Source organism: Rissa tridactyla, chromosome 8, assembly GCF_028500815.1.
Source record: "Rissa tridactyla isolate bRisTri1 chromosome 8, bRisTri1.patW.cur.20221130, whole genome shotgun sequence".
Taxonomy (NCBI): Eukaryota; Metazoa; Chordata; class Aves; order Charadriiformes; family Laridae; genus Rissa; species Rissa tridactyla.
The window spans coordinates 30106616-30122480 of NC_071473.1; the positions used below are offsets into that span (position 1 = coordinate 30106616).

General features: G+C 43.9%; 1 protein-coding gene across 1 annotated transcript in view; it reads left to right on the top strand.

Moving 5' to 3' along the window:
• The window catches only part of CFH (complement factor H), a 33559-nt gene extending 25998 nt beyond the window's left edge, over positions 1–7561 (top strand). The window contains exons 16-24 of the mRNA XM_054210799.1: positions 365–544; positions 2023–2229; positions 2835–3011; positions 3666–3842; positions 3982–4158; positions 5382–5564; positions 6278–6478; positions 6783–6983; positions 7157–7561. Coding sequence (XP_054066774.1) covers positions 365–544; positions 2023–2229; positions 2835–3011; positions 3666–3842; positions 3982–4158; positions 5382–5564; positions 6278–6478; positions 6783–6982 — 1502 coding nt within the window. The 3' untranslated portion in view covers position 6983; positions 7157–7561. The remainder of the gene's footprint in view (positions 1–364; positions 545–2022; positions 2230–2834; positions 3012–3665; positions 3843–3981; positions 4159–5381; positions 5565–6277; positions 6479–6782; positions 6984–7156) is intronic.
• The last annotated feature ends 8304 nt before the right edge of the window (positions 7562–15865 follow it).

The following is a 15865-nucleotide window of genomic DNA, read 5'->3' on the forward strand; positions in this document are numbered from 1 at the left end:
CAAAAGGAAAACAAGAACCCCAGAAGTTGGTCCAGTTTTCCTGAAGTAGTTCACCACAGAGAGAGGAACAGGGAGAGCACAGAGGAGTGCGCAGATGTGTGTAAGGGAGAGACCACAGGCAGCTTCAGCTTAGACTGGTGTAGGCAACTGTGACTATCTTTTCTATGAGGTTGAAAGCATATGAGCATCTGAAGGCAGCTCTGGCACTTCTGAAGCAGAACAAAATGATCATGATATTAATTAAAGCTTGAGATAGCTACTGAAGAATTATCACCAGTGTTTTCGTGGTTGTTAGTGTTTTAATCTGTGGTGAACTGTTACATTTTATTTAATGTCGTATTATAACATGAGTATGTGTCCTTAGATGAGGAGAGTACATGCCCACCTCCACCTCAGGTGCCTGGTGCTCAACAGATAACAGGTGGAAGAAATTACAACAATGGGAGTAAAATAACTTTTTCGTGTCTGGAGAGTTTTGAGCTCATCGGTGTGAACGAAATAACATGTATAGAAGGGAAATGGCAATCACCACCTTACTGTGTGGGTCAGTAGTGAATTTTTTTTTTCCTATTTGTTTTATTATGAATTTCTGTGTTATGCATTTGTAGTCATCATTTCCATGATGATGATATTATTTATGTTAAGATTATCATGAACAGGTAACTGCAGAAAAGCAATAGAGCGTAAGTTGCTAAAGAAAGTGCAGTTAACCAACTGCTGTACAGTAAGTCTTTTTATTTACACAGACTTATCTAAGATGGCATATAGAACTTTCATGTAGTCCCACAAGAGCTGGGTGTTTATTTGTTTGTTTACTGTTTTGCCGAATGGATTCTCAGTTTTGACTGGGAGCCTTTAATAGTATGCTGGTGAAGAAAATCAGTATTATGTATTGTTTAGTTGTAGTAGTAACAATCGTTGGTTTTTTTCATTTTTATTCTTTCTTGAGTTTTTTTTTTGTGGCTTCTTCTTGTAATAGGAGTATAAATGATACAGCATAACTCAGGCCATCTGTCTATTCTAGGAAATGCTGAGGAATCTGTAATCCAGTTGTTAAAATATTACCAATGCAGGTGATATGTTGTAAGCAGAAATTCACTAAGCGGTAGAATAAATGAGTAGGAGATAGATGAGCACAGGACAAATGAGGTGCCAGCTGGCGACTGATGTGTACAACGTGCCAACCATGTCTGTATTTTTAAGCTGCAATATTCTGATGTCACGAGGTTTCGCTTCTTTTACCATTTCTGCTGATCAGCAGCAGAGGAAGAGAAGAATAACCAAAAAAATGCTTGAGCTTTTTATAAAACAGCTTTTACTGAAATAAAATTCCCAGTCCCAGTTACTGAACAGGAATTTTGACTGTAATTAGATCTTTTGTATTGTGGAATTCAGTGCAAACATATGCCTTCAACTTGATGTGTCAACTAAAAAAACCTAATTTAATAATTAACTAAAAATGCATATAAAATATAATTTAAGTCTACCCGCTCTACAGGAGTGTAGGAGAAGCAAGCATTGGGACAGGCCTGACTCAGGATGGCTTCATAGAGATTTAATCCATTGTATGTATCAGGAAGTACATTATAATACTTTGTTAAGTTCTGTTCTCTTTTTCATAATGTCATCACAAAACCCCTCAGGACATTGGTATAACTTTATTAATGGTGGAAAAATTTAATAGCTAATATTCTGGAAAATCCCTTTCAGTATCCCAGAACAAGATAATGTCTCTGCCTATGAAATTTTCCCTGTTCTTGATAGTAAGCTGTAACTGTATCTCCTTGGTATGAACTGGAAAATGGCTTTAATTTCATTCAAAGGAAAAGAAAGAAACCCCATGTAGGAGGGAAAGGAGACAAAAGTTTTGGGTTGTATATCTTAGATATTTCTTCATCTTCCTTTCAAGCTGTTTCATTTATGTTTGGATTTTTTTCTTTTCTTTTCAGTGTTAGACAGCATACATCGTTGGATTATTAAATGTTTTGCATTATGTTTATTTATGTCTTCTATATTTTATAGAAAGACCATGTTTGCCACCACAACCCATAGAATGCGCGGATGTTCCCAGGCTGGAAAATCAAAACTTAAAAGTTCAAAAAGAAGGGAAAACGATGTATCTGGCTGGTGCTAGACTTAAGTATGTTTCTCATTCTGGATACATGTTAGATGGACCATCAGAGATAACTTGCTCTATGGGAAACTGGACTTCAGCTCCTACATGCTTAGGTAATACTAAAAATACTTTTTTTGAAGTGCATTTAGCAATGAAATTGAAAGAATTTTAAACTGGAGGTTGACTAGTAGGCGCCAGTAATTCCATATTTTGCTGTGGAATCTTATCATCCTTCATGGATGTCTTCAGAGCAATCCTGATTGGATACAAGGCTGACTTTTTGAATGTGTTTTAGATTTTAAATATTCCTTTGTATTCTTACAATCTTTGTTCAGTTTATATGTCTGCCAGGTGAGTCCTGGGCACATCCTCATAATCCAAGGATCTGTTTTCTACAGAGTACACTAGTGACTAGGAGTTGCTTTGGTGCTTCAGTGATGGCAACCACTTCTGTGTAGTAAGGGACAGAAGCCTTTATTAAAATTTGCTGGCAGGGTTAGAAACAGGTTCTAAATATTTCAGTGACTGAAGCCCATGTGTGTTTAGCGGAATGACTTATTTAATCTTCTGTATGCTGCCTTGTATATAAAATCCGCTATCAGTGGATGACTATGCTGATGTTAGAAAAAGCTCTCTAAAGCAATTGTTTGGTAGAAGCAGGACACTCATTCTGTGTGTATCACGTTAGCACAAGCATCAACTTTCTGTATCTTTTCAGAAATGCCATGTGGAAGTTTTCCAAAAGTTGTCAATGCTCAAGCTGAAGGCAGAAATAAGAAAATTTATGAGCCTGGTGAAACAATTCGCTACCAGTGCGATGCAGGGTTCCTGATTGTTGGTCCCCCTGAAATTATTTGCAGAGAAGGAAATTGGACAGCACCGCCCTTCTGTGATGGTATAGATTCTACTTCTAAGTAGTCTATGATCCTTAGTCTCTCATGTTGTGAATTAAAATAATGTCAACTCAGGCATGCAGGTGAGTCAGGCCAATAGAGCCAACAGGTGTCTTGCTTTGAAGGGGCTGCTACAACACCTATTTTTCTGGCTCCTGAGAAACAGCAAGCAGGGTAGACGAGCAAAGAAATCGTTTTCCCTGTGGGCTGAAGCGAGCAGCTGAAATGTAGCTCACTGCTGAAACCAAGCAGAGAGAGGGTTACGGGGGAGTGGATGCTGGCTGCAAAGGAGGAGGTAGGGTGATGTAGGTTATTAAGAATAAGATACTCTCTAATATTCTTTAATATTATAAGACATTCTTCATCACTAAGAATGCCAGTTTCTGAAAATTACCTTCAAATGGTAAAGAAATTACTTCACTCTCCAGCCCTTTGGCACACAATGCTGTACAGCACCAGTCTGCACCTTTGGCTGATCTGTGCAGCTCCTTTTCTCTTTCTAGTCACTCTAGATGGTCTAGAAAATCTAGATCTAGAAAAAGATCTGCATTATACAAGCCATTTTTGCTCATCAGGAACAATTGTGCTCCAGAATGCGATATTATGTGATTGTAATATGGCTGTGCTACTGTTCTTAAATGCACCTGTCTTTCCAGATGTTAGTTGTGAAGATGCACCTGAAATTCCCAATGCTTATATTACAAGCGCTCCACAGGAGAGGTATCTGCCTGGTGACAGAGTGCAGTATGAATGTGAAAGCAATTTCCAAATGATGGGTGGAAATTATGCCACTTGTACAAATGGAAAATGGTCACAAGGACCAATCTGCAGAGGTAGGAATTTGTGCTTTCGTCTTGCCTGTTAGCACAGACGTTTACCTGCCTGATTACCTAAATACTTCAAAGACTACCTTTTTTACTTTTGTTTTCTTTGTGTACCTGCAAAAGTGACTGCAGCAGTGTCTCTTTTCAGATATGAAGTGTGAACCTCCTCCAGAAATTGCTGGTGGTAAAGTTCACGGTGTTAAAAAGTCACGGTATTTGCCTGGAGAGAGTGCTCGTTATCAGTGCTGGCGAGGTTTTCAGATGACTGGGGCTTCCACTGTAGTGTGTCAGAATGGGACCTGGACAGAGCTGCCAAAGTGCAAAGGTAATTTCTCTTTTCATACAGTCACGTGTCAGTGAGACTGTCATGAAGCTGACTCAGTGCCATTTACTTCTCCAAATTTCAGTCTCATTACTGTGCACAAACGCAACGTATCTGGCACACTCGGGAAAAAGACATTTTCACAGGCATCTCTTCAGATCAGTTTACCAGCTGAGTGACTCAGGGGCTTTACTCGAGAGGGCCCTATCTGGAAGACCACCCTGAGGCCGAGAGCAGTTGCTGGCCAGGTCTAATTTTGAGATGCAAGCCTTGGACTTCTTAGAATCTCCTGTCTGTGCTTGCCTGATAAGAAGAGAGTGAGAAATTTTGCCATTTATGTTGGAGAATAGAGCCCACAGCTTCCCTGCTAGTTGACATCCAGGTAATGCAGATGATGCATTGCTATATTGAATGCTCTGGAGTCAAATCAACTGTGAATCAACTGAGGGTAGAATTTGGCGTGTGAGACAATACCTAGGTACTCTGTTGGTGCCTCCTAGGATTTCACGGGTGCACTGAATAATCTCATTTGTTTTCCTTAGACATGCAGAAAGTTTCAGCACATTTGCCTCAAACACCACCCAGCTGGGAGCTGAGAGGGATGCAGAAACAGCAGAGGAATTAAGACCAGGCTCCTTATTGTGGCTCCAGAACACAATGCCAAGTGCAAAGAGTGTCACTGCTGGTACCGAGGGATCTGTGTCTTCTCTGAAGGCCAGACATGGCAGCAGTGTGGTGCTTGAATAGGTGTAAGAGTCTGTGAGGCTGCAATGTGAACTCTCCAGTGGCCATAAGTGGCCCACAGAGCCCATGGGCTATTCCATTAGTGATTGCAGTTGTGCAGCTCAGTGTCAATCGTTATTATTCGCAGTCGGTTCCACTTTTCTCACTGCTTAGGCAGTACAGGGAGGAGGTAGGTGTCAGGCTCTTCTTCAGAAAGAGCCGTGCTAAACACTACACCATTAAGCAGGACAAGAGAAAGTCCTGCAGGCATCTGCAAGCACTTCAGCTGTGGACAAATGGGGTGAACTGGCAGTTTTGAGTCCCAGCACTGGAGAAATGAGAAACGCTTGCTCTTTTTCACCTGCCAGGTATTTGGTTTTTTCTCTGCTTTTCTCGGGGTCTCTCAGAGTAGTGACAATGTACTTCCTGGTTGTACTGGTGGCCAGGCCTCCATTGCAATTAAACTCTCACGGCTTTCTCTCCGATTGGGACTTTTCTTCCAGGTAAAGGTGGGAAATGTGGCCCGCCTCCAGTTATTGAAAATGGAGACCTTCTTTCCTTCCCCACACAAGAATATTCACAAGGTGCAACTCTGGAATACAAGTGCCCAAGTCTTTATAAACTGGAAGGATCTAAGTATATCCGGTGTACTGACGGACAGTGGACAAGTCCCCCAGTTTGCCTGGGTAGGTTGAAGCACGTGCTGTGTGGGCAAAGGCTGTGTGACTGCTCCTTTTTTCTTTTTCTCAGATCCTGGGGGCACTTGTGCTGGGGCTATGATGACAGCAGGGCAGAACAACGATGAGTCCTTCTTTGGTCCAGAAGGAGTTTCTTCTTGAAGTTAGCTCGTGTAGTCCCCCCTGCTGCCTGCTGTCTCTTGCCACAACACTGGGTTCAGGAGGAGGGGAGCTTGGCTGAACCCCGCTGTGTGAGGGGATGGCTATGGCATCCCAAGTGCTCCCGAGCTGGGGACACTGCTGTGGTCAGCAGGCTGTGAGCGGGACCTGAATGCGTGGTAGTGGTGGGGAAACCTGGGGGTGCGTCCGTGACACGGCCATGAGGAAACAAATTTAGAGAAGTGCTGGGCAGAGGTGAAGGAGGGATCTCACAAAAGACACAGGGAAGTTCATTGGGGCCTGGTGAGTTCTCCCAGCCGTGCTTTGATCTTGCCCTATGTGACTGTCAGAGTGAAAAGGCTTTTCTATAGCTCTGTGTGGGGTCTCAGCCATGGTCTTTGTTTCCCTTTTGCTTGGACGTGAATGTCTTTCCTGTTGCAAGTAACAGAGCAAAAGCTGCAAGTGTTTTCTTATGCAAAGAACTTCTGTAGGCTCTAGGGGAGAAAAGTTCTTCGTGGTGCATGATGCACAGTGATGACATTCTTCTCTTTGCCTTTTTCAAGTGGCCTGTACAGCATCTGAAGAAGACATGGCCAGAAACAATATTGAGCTGAAATGGTTGTCAAGAAAAAAGCTGTATTCCAAATCGGGTGACTTCATTGAATTCCGGTGTAGAAGAGGCTATGTGGTGGACGCAGAATCTTCCCCCTTCAGAGTACAGTGTATGGAGGGGACATTAGAATATCCACGGTGCAAGCCAGGAAGTAAGTCATCTCCACTCCAGACACAGCTTAGCTGCTGTGTTGTTGCATTTTTAGTGTTGAAGCCAATGGGAAAGCCTTTAGCTTTCCTGGGGAAGCACCTGGGGAGGAGCCAGGGTGCCAGAGCATCCTGTAAGCTGCAGGCATTGAGGGGCAGTGCCCCTGAGAAGCCATTGGCTGGCATACCTGAGCTGGAAAGGCTGGGGAAAGGGCCTTCGGGGGCTTTCAGGTGGTTTCTCAGACAGTTTCAGAGCATCAGTTGTCTAGTGTGAGGTCTACAGGCAAATAATGAAAGCACTTTTTGCAGAGAACTGTACAGTGGATAAGTCTATTATGGAAATGAAAAATATTCGACTACAGACATCATGGTGGTCGAGAATTTCCACCTATCTCTCTGGGGATTCTATTTCATTTGAATGCAAATGGCAGTGCCGGGAAGTTTCACGCCCTGAGGCATTTACAACAGTGTGCATGGATGGAGTGATTAAGTATCCTACATGTGGATAAGGTAAGTGCTGGGTGCCGAGGACACAGCAGGGAGGCTGGGGGCGGGGGGGGGGGGGCGGTGTGTGTGCTGTGGGAGGCGGCTTTTCTGAAATTGCCAGTCCACTGCTCTGAGGAACCACTGCGGGGTGTAAGGCTTGGTCTTCACACGTTTCCCCTTTTCTCTTTATGCTGCAGGAACGTTTGGATAAATGGAAATGGCATGAAGGAGCCCAGCTGTGGAAATGAAAAGTCCCTCAACCGACCCAGTGATTTGAGCTCGATTTTTCCTGGCATTTCCTGTTTCACTGTCCTTCGTTTGCAGCTTAGCCAATGTTCTGTCTTGGAATTTGTTATTGTTTTTCTTTTTATTATGGGATGATTGTGTTTACATTTTATCCACATTTTATGCATTTTTGTAAATGTATTTACATTTTGTAAATGTGTTTACATTTTATCCATTCGAATGCTTGTCCTTACATTTTATCCGTTCTATGTTGATCTCGCTGTTATTTTTATTAACAATTCTGTCCTTAAATAGGCTGGCTTTGGTGGCATACTGAGATAAGAATTAAAGTCCGCAGGTAATTTGATCATCAGCAAGTAGAGTGTGTTTGGCCTTGTCTGCTCCTAGCTTCTTCTCCGTGCACTTGCCTGGAAACTACGCTGGGGTCATGACAGAGGTGGGTGTCCTGACTGCCCGATCAGGATGAGAAACTGAGTGGAGTCTCCTCTAAATGGCTCAAGGAAGTCTCTAGACCACAGACCCAGTTCTTATGGGGGACCTGAGCCTCCCTGGCTGGCTGGAGGGGCTTTGCTGGAAGGGCAAGATGTTGGGATGCCAGTATTTGGGATTTCTGGATAGAGGCGGGGATGAATTCTTGGTCCAGGGCCTGGAACGAAACCTGCCATCCTTATATTTTCTGAGAGATTCTGTGACGGTGTCTTGATGGGGCCAGGACCTTCTTGAATTTCTGATAGTTGATCGAATGATAACATATTGCAGCTGATGTATGGGAACAGCTAACATGTTTGTGTATCACTGATGTCTTACTGGGCAGGGAAACGCTGAGGGAGTGTTTTTACTGCCTCTTACCTATTGGGTTTTGTAGGTGAAGTGCAGTTTCTTTACTTGCTGTTCACTTTTCTCAGATTTTTTTGAAACCCAGTGTGGGCAGCCCACCTGGCACTGTGCAGCAAGGGGTAATTTTGCATTGACCTTCGGTGCCTTAATCTCAGAGGGGTTTTTTTCATCTAATTCCACTAGGGTCATGAAAATCAAATGAACCACCATGCTGTATTTGTATATAGTTAAAGGAGCCTATCTCAATATTCCTGTGAGGTATTAATATGGGTTGATTTTTCTCTAAGGAAGTGAAGCAAAAAATACTTCTGTTGTTCCTTTCACTGGATGATAAGGGAGATTTCAGAACAGTTAAATCTGCTTTGGCAGCTCCATAACCAAATAACTCAGTTCTTAGAACTCCCTGAGTGCAGACAGGTCTTTTGTTGCAGGGACATGAAGAAGAGAGAACCCTTCAGCCCAAGATCAGGTAAATCAGCGCTGAAGGTCCTCTAGAACAGTGGGCTGCAAAGTGGGGTTTGGAAGATGATCCACTGGGTTGCAGGAAGAAAATATTAGAATTCTATTTATATTTATTTTTGTCAGAAAAAAAAAGATACTAAGTTCTACTTTTATTCAATATTCAGATTTGACAGTGGCAATTTCAGTTGGTGTGTATGTCAGAGGGTTCCATGTCACATACGGTACCGATGTGTCCTGGGTGGGGAGCGGGTGCTCTGCAATGCGGAGGTGTTCACAGTAGCACCCTCACGCCGTCGTTCCTTTTCAGCATATTGCCGTGCATCACCGTTTGTGTGTGCCCAGTTAAGTGCGTTTGTGGATTATATTTAGTTTTCCCCACACTACCCCTCACAAAATGGACAAGTGGCTTAAAAAGATTCCTTGCAAAGAAAGTGCAGACGGAAGATAACACACACGCAAACGACAAGAAAACGGCAGAGCTGACAATCTACTCCTAGTATGAACTCTTCATCAGCCACTTTATGAGGTAAAAACAGTGTCTCTCTAATGCCCTTGACAGGAAGTTGGTAAAAAAATTTGAAATCGTGAAGAAGGCTATTTGAAATACAGATTTAAATTTGCTATTGTTAACGATGAACCTTGCCCTTAGTGTATATTGTGCCTTATAGAATCATAGAATGGTTCGGGTTGGAAGGGACCTTAAAGATCATCTAGTTCCAGCCCCCTGCCATGGGCAGGCACACCTCCCACTAGATCAGGTCGCTCAAAGCCCCATCCAGCCTGGCCTTAAAAACTTCCAGGGATGGGGCTTCCACCACCTCTCTGGGCAACCTGTTCCAGTGTCTCACCACCTTCATGGTGAAGAACTTCTTCCTGATGTCCAGTCTGAATCGACCCATCTCTACTTTTAATCCATTCCCTCTAGTCCTACCGTTACCCGACATCCTAAAAAGTCCCTCACCAGCTTTCTTGTAGGCCCCCTTAAGATACTGGTAGGCCACTATAAGGTCTCCTCAGAGCCTTCTTTTCTCCAGGCTGAACAACCCCAACTCTCTCAGTCTGTCTTCGTAGGAGAGGTGCTCCAGCCCTCTGATCATCCTTGTGGCCCTTCTCTGGACATGTTCCAGCACGTCCATATCTCTTTTGTAGTAGGGGCTCCAGAGCAAGACGTTCTCCAGACGCAAGAATAAGCATCCAGAACATGAAGACAAACCTCCACAATTTTTTCAGTGATGCTTTAAGTTATGTCGTACTCAGTCCAGTACTTTACAAAATTTCACTAAACTTTATGATAAATGTTTAAAAGCTTCTTTTGAGGCTTTGCAATCAATAGCAAAAGACAAAACACCACACACCATTGGGGAAACACTTGTTCTTCCTGCTGCGGTAAAAATGGTTGAAATAACACATGGAAGACAATATGTTGACAAAGTAAAATACATTCTTTTGTCAGCAAAGACTGGGGGAAGATGCATAGAAAACACTGCTCAAGAACTGAAGAAACAGGTATTAGAACAAATTATGCAGAGCATGTGTGTGCATGTGTTTTTAAAGGTCCACTTAAACTGAGTTTACCAGTGTCACACTGCTTTTCCACCTATGACAAATAGCAAAGGTGGAAAGCCAAGTAAATGAGGGCAAACACGACAACTAATGTTGGAGTGGGAGACGGACCCGGAGTAACGATGGAGTCTCAATATGAGTATGATCATTCTCCTTTTATTCAAGTTTTCACAGAGTAGATATAGTCAGGCAATAAGAGCACGCGCTAGCGGCAGCTATAGGATTGGCTTACAGTCTCTGTTCACGCACTGTCCGTGCAGTTCATTCACAGATCAGATTGGTTACAAGAATTCACATAGTAAATTACTTAGTCATTAGCACAACATGTTTTCTACCTTCTCAGTTCCTGTTTTTCCCATGTACTAATTGCATCTTCTACCACCTGTTTTGCTCTTAATCTAATCTCTCATAGTAGGGAGGCTGGCTCATGTGACCATTTTCTCTCAGACACATTCCTACAAACTAACATCACCTTTCCCTTGACAATTGTCATGTTGCTCTGTAACTTGCAGTATTTCAAGACCGTGGCTCATGTTAGTAGCGTGGGCTGTCACACGGCAGACCACGTAGCCCAGCTTTCATCTGCGAGGGCTCTTGAGTCTTCTTGGAGCCAGAATCAATGAGCACACGCGCCTTCTAGTGCAAGATTATTTCTGTGTCTAGGGATTCGTTGCATTTGCTCCCCTTGACGTCTTGTTAGAGGAGCAGATGTTCCCTTTAGCTGTCTGGACTGTGGGAGCGGGAGAGAGGTACACAGCATATTTAAATGTTCATTTTGAAAATAGGAGAGAATGTAGGGTTTTTTTCAACTTTGGTTGAAGCCTCTTGTTGCTGAGCCTCATTCATATGATAGGAAAATACTGCTTGTACTTTTGATGCAAAGCAATAGGCTACTGTAGTGCATTCATTTGTTGCATTAATTTTAGCAGCCTTACAGATGCAGCATCGCCATCCACTGTTGCCAGCAGAGCCATCCTCCCCTGCTTACAGCCAGAGCCCAGAGCTGGAGGTCTGGTGGAAATACAAGCGCAGAAGACCGTATGCAATGGCGGTAGCAGAGCAAGAAGAAAGCTTGACAATATATGAACATAAACAATATTAACCAATGCTATGAATACAGTGTTAGTGATAATACAGTGATAAACTGGACACAGTGATCAACTATATCACCTGTACTGCAAGCTCCAAGTAAAAAAAACAACAATGAAAACAAAAATGAATCCAAGTTGCAGAAATGCCAAGATTACTTTTGGCATCTGCTGTACAGCTGCACGGAAGGGACCTTGCTGGGAATCCTCACACTTTTAAGGTGAGCTTTGCTGTCCCAGTGCACTTGGAGCGCTGCCCCACTGCCCCTCATCACAGCTCCTCTTCATTGTGAGGCATTTCAGGAACCCAGCTGCTGCTCTGCGTTCTTACAAATATCAGTAACAGCACATCAGAAAATGTAATATCCCTGCTAAGTCAATGAGTTAGCAATACTGCATTACGGAAATTAAAAGTCAAATACGTCACTACCATCTTTTCTTCCCCCCCTCCCTGCCTCTAGCTAGATGATACGATGGAATTACTTTATTTGGTTCTGACCTTAAACTTTCTGGTAAATAAGGATGCTTTTTTCTCACTGAGAGAATAGTGGTCAGAGGAGCAGTTGGCCTATCACAAGGGAATTAAAAGCGCAGTCCTTGACTTCATTCAGTGGCACAGTTCAGTATTTATTTTGTGTGCATGTGTGTGAAATGAACAAGGGAGTCAATACTGTTATATGAAAAGCAGAATTAAGGAAAATGGTAATTTTATGGCTTTGGTCAGATCACTGAGAAATATCAGTTTCAAGATGCAGGATCTCAGGAAGAGTTTGCTTTCCAAAAGCAATTAAATTTTTCCAAACACCCAACGAGGGCAGGGTTCTGGCTATGATGACCCTGATGCAGCTCTTGGCTTGGATACAGACAGTGTGACCTTGACAAAAAGCCCCAGATCTGTGCCTTGGTTTCCAATCCATAAAATGCATGAAACATATTTGTGCCCGAGGGAGGTCTTCTCTTGTTAGTAAATGACAGTGAGTTGCTTTATGTTAATCTCATAGAAAAGAGAAACGGTGCTTTGTTACAGTTGTGCAGACAGCAAGTGCGAATCCAGCAGAACCTCGCTACTACTGCTGGTAATCGCAGCCACTCTAAACTTCAGCAGGCGATGAACCCATGGATTACACAGATCTTTGATTAACACATTTCAGCCCATTAATGGATATGAACAGCCAAAATGTTACAAATGGCTCAGTCACGTAAACAAAGGCTATGCTCATTCACGTCTGTTTTCGGATCATTTTCAGAAATGTCATATGAAAGGTTCCCAGGATCCTCGTGTCGTTAGAGGAAAATGCAGGAATAGTTATGAACCTAGTTATTGGTGGAACCCATGTTTTGTTGCTACCAGACAACTAGCAATTACCTGCAAAACAGGGGAGAAGTGGACCATACCACCTAAACATGAACGTACAGCCTTTGATTTGCTTTTACACTATAGAGATTGTATTTCATTTTATAATACGATAAAAAGGGCGTTGGGAAACAGTAATCAGACAGATAGTTTGGTGGTTGACTTTCACTTAGGGTGGATGTGGCAAGCAATTTGTGTAGGCTGTTCAGAAGGCCGAGACAGAATATGGTTTAGTTCATTAACAACTAACTCTCATAACTCTTACACAACCGTAATGCTATGCTCGTCCGAGAAAGGCACTCTGACCAGCAGGGTGCTTGAGGTTGTACTCAGGTAAGCAAATGATAAGCTGCACCATTCTGTCCCTAAGTATAAGCATTCACTGAATCAAAGAATGGACCTCTGGAGGTCATCAGCTCTCCTGCTCAGGCTGGTCACCTCCAGCAGGCTCCACAGGACCATGTCCAGAGGGCTTTTGAATATCTCCAAGGATGGAGACTCTACCACCTCCCTGGGCAACCTGTGCCAGTGCCCAGTCACCCCAACAGTAAAGAAGTGCTTCCTGAAATTCAGGAATCTCCTGTGTTTCAGTCTGTGCCCATTGCTCTCGTCCTGGCACCGGGCACCACCAAAAGGAGCCTGGCTCCGTCTTTTCTGTGCCCTTCCTTCAGGTATTTATATATACTGATGAGACGCTACAGGCTTGAGGAAGAGTGGCTGGAAAGCTGCCCAGCAGAAAAGGACCTGGGGGTGCTGGTGGATGGCCAGCTTAACATGAGCCAGCAGTGTGCCCAGGTGGCCAAGAAGGCCAACAGCATTCTGGCTTGTATCAGGAATAGCGTGGCCAGCAGGAGCAGGGAAGTGATCGTGCCTCTGTACTCGGCACTGGTGAGGCCTCACCTTGAGTACTGTGTTCAGTTCTGGGACCTTCTGTACAAGAGGGACGTAGAAGTGCTGGAGCGAGTCCAGAGGAGAGCTACCAGGCTGGTGAGGGGTCTGGAGACCAAGTCATATGAGGAGAGGCTGAGGGAGCTGGGCATGTTTAGCTTGAAGAAGAGGAGGCTGAGGGGAGACCTCATTGCCCTCTACAACTACCTGAAAGGAAGTTGGAGAGAGGTGGGTGTTGGCCTCTTCTCCCAGGGGAATAATGACAGGACCAGAGGAAATGGTCTGAAGTTGCGGCAGGGGAGGTTTAGATTGGATGTTAGGAGGAATTACTTTACTGAAAGAGCGGTCAGGCACTGGAACAGCCTGCCCAGGGAGGTGGTTGAGTCACCTTCCCTAGAGGTGTTTAAGAAACGTCTAGATGTGGCGCTTCAGGGCAAGCTCTAGTGGCAGAGATTGTAGGTTGTTTTGTTGGGCTCGATGATCTCAAAGGTCCTTTCCAACCATGAAGATTCTGTGATTCTGTGATTCTATGAGATCCCCCCGAGCTCCCCTTCTTTAGGCTAATCAGCCTTCTCTCAGCCTGGAGAGACATTGCAGTCTGTTAATCATCTTAATGGTGCTTTGTTGAACTCCCTCCAGTAGCTCCATCTCTCTCTTATACTGGGGACCTGAGAACTGGACGCAGCACTCCAGGTGTGGTCCCACTGGTGGTGAGTAGAGGGGGAGGATCATCTTCCTCGACCCGCTGTGTTGCATGAAAGGGGCAAAGCGGTTTTGGCAGCAAGTAAACCCCCTTGCGTTCTAACCCTCCTCACCGAGGTGGGAGGCCAGGTGCGGCTGGGTTTAAATTCTGAGTGATGCCCAATTCAGCACCATCAGTCCAGTGGCGTTTAATATGTATTAAACTGTTACGATTTGGATACGCTAACAGTGGACTGCGCCTTCAGCCTAGTCGTGCTCATGAACCAGCACGGCCACTCTCGAGCCTTTGGTCGCGTTCAGTGAGAAACCGGAACGACTAGCTACTTAAACAGTGCAGTTTATTTAAGCAACAGGTATAAAGGTTCTGAGGATTGCCCGTGATAAATACACTGTCTGCAAAGCACGTGCAAATGAAAGCATTGTTGCATATACAAAACGCGCGACAATGTTATAAACGATACAGCCTGGCTATAAATGTAGGTGAGAGATTCTCTAGAGAGATTTCTAAGTTTCCCGAGGAAGCACTTGGTATAATCGAAGTCTTACCCAAAGGCGTCCCTATGGGGGGGAAGAAAGGCTCAGCCCCTCGACTGGTCCCGGAGGTCAGTGATGGAGTCCTCCTCGACTTGTTCGCGATGGTGTCTTCCCTGATATCACCCCTCTCTCGGGCTATTTTTATACTCTTTTTTATCTGCAAGCTGGAGTTTGAGTGACTTTAGTCATGCATACTTTTATTATGATTGGTGTAAAATTCTCTCGCTTCACAATTAAAGGTATAGTTGATGGAAATTCAGGGCACAGATTCAAGGAGGAGTGGTCGCACCTTGGAGACGGGCAGCCTTCGGGGTGGAGGCGTGTTTTGGTATTATAATGACGTTGTAATGAGCAAAGTTCACACAAAGGACAGCATTTCATCAAAATTTGACAAAATGTTGGCTCAGGGTAGCGAGTAGGCGGCTTATCTGTTTCATAGTACCATCTCATTCCCGTATCCGCCATACATCATAAGGCAAGGCCACAGAAGGTTACATTCCGTTGCGTCCCTCATGTAGCTTCGTAATCTCGTACAGGGAATCGCAGATGTTGCATTCTTCGCATGCCAGCTGCGGCTGTATTCTACCTTAGAAGCCTTTTGATTTTAAAACTTTCCTTAATGCGTGAACGATGCTGTATTTTTGGCCATTTTAGTAATTATTCCACATGCTGGCATCACTGCTCCTAATGCAGCCCAGGACACCATTCGCCACCTTTGCCACACTATTAGAATTGAAAATTGATGGTTCAATGAAGTTCAAAGAATATATATTTTTTCAGCCATAGGTCAAATCATCTGCCTCTATCCTTTCAGTTATAATGTGTAGCGCAGTTACCTAGGGCATCATTACAGGATCTAAAAAGCAAAGGTGCTTTTTTTTCTGGAAAGACAAGGCATCACCAATTCCAGCAAGATCTGAGCCTTACCAGGTCACAGAGTATCATCTGTAGACATGGAAACTGTTCATAGCCACCAGAACTCAAAGGTAATTTACCTTCCAGTTTTATAAAGAGCCTATGAAGAACCCAGTTTTATTTCCCGAAAAAAATAAACTCCATTTTATGTAAACACTAATGCATCTAACATTTAGTGCACTAAAACACATTGTGCCTTCTCAGCTTTTCTCGTAAATGCATCTGAAAATAAGCTCTGACTTTGTGCTTTGGAGCTATTGGCGCATCTTGTATGGAAACATCCTGGAAGTAGTCTCTCAACTCTTTGCTTTTCCTGC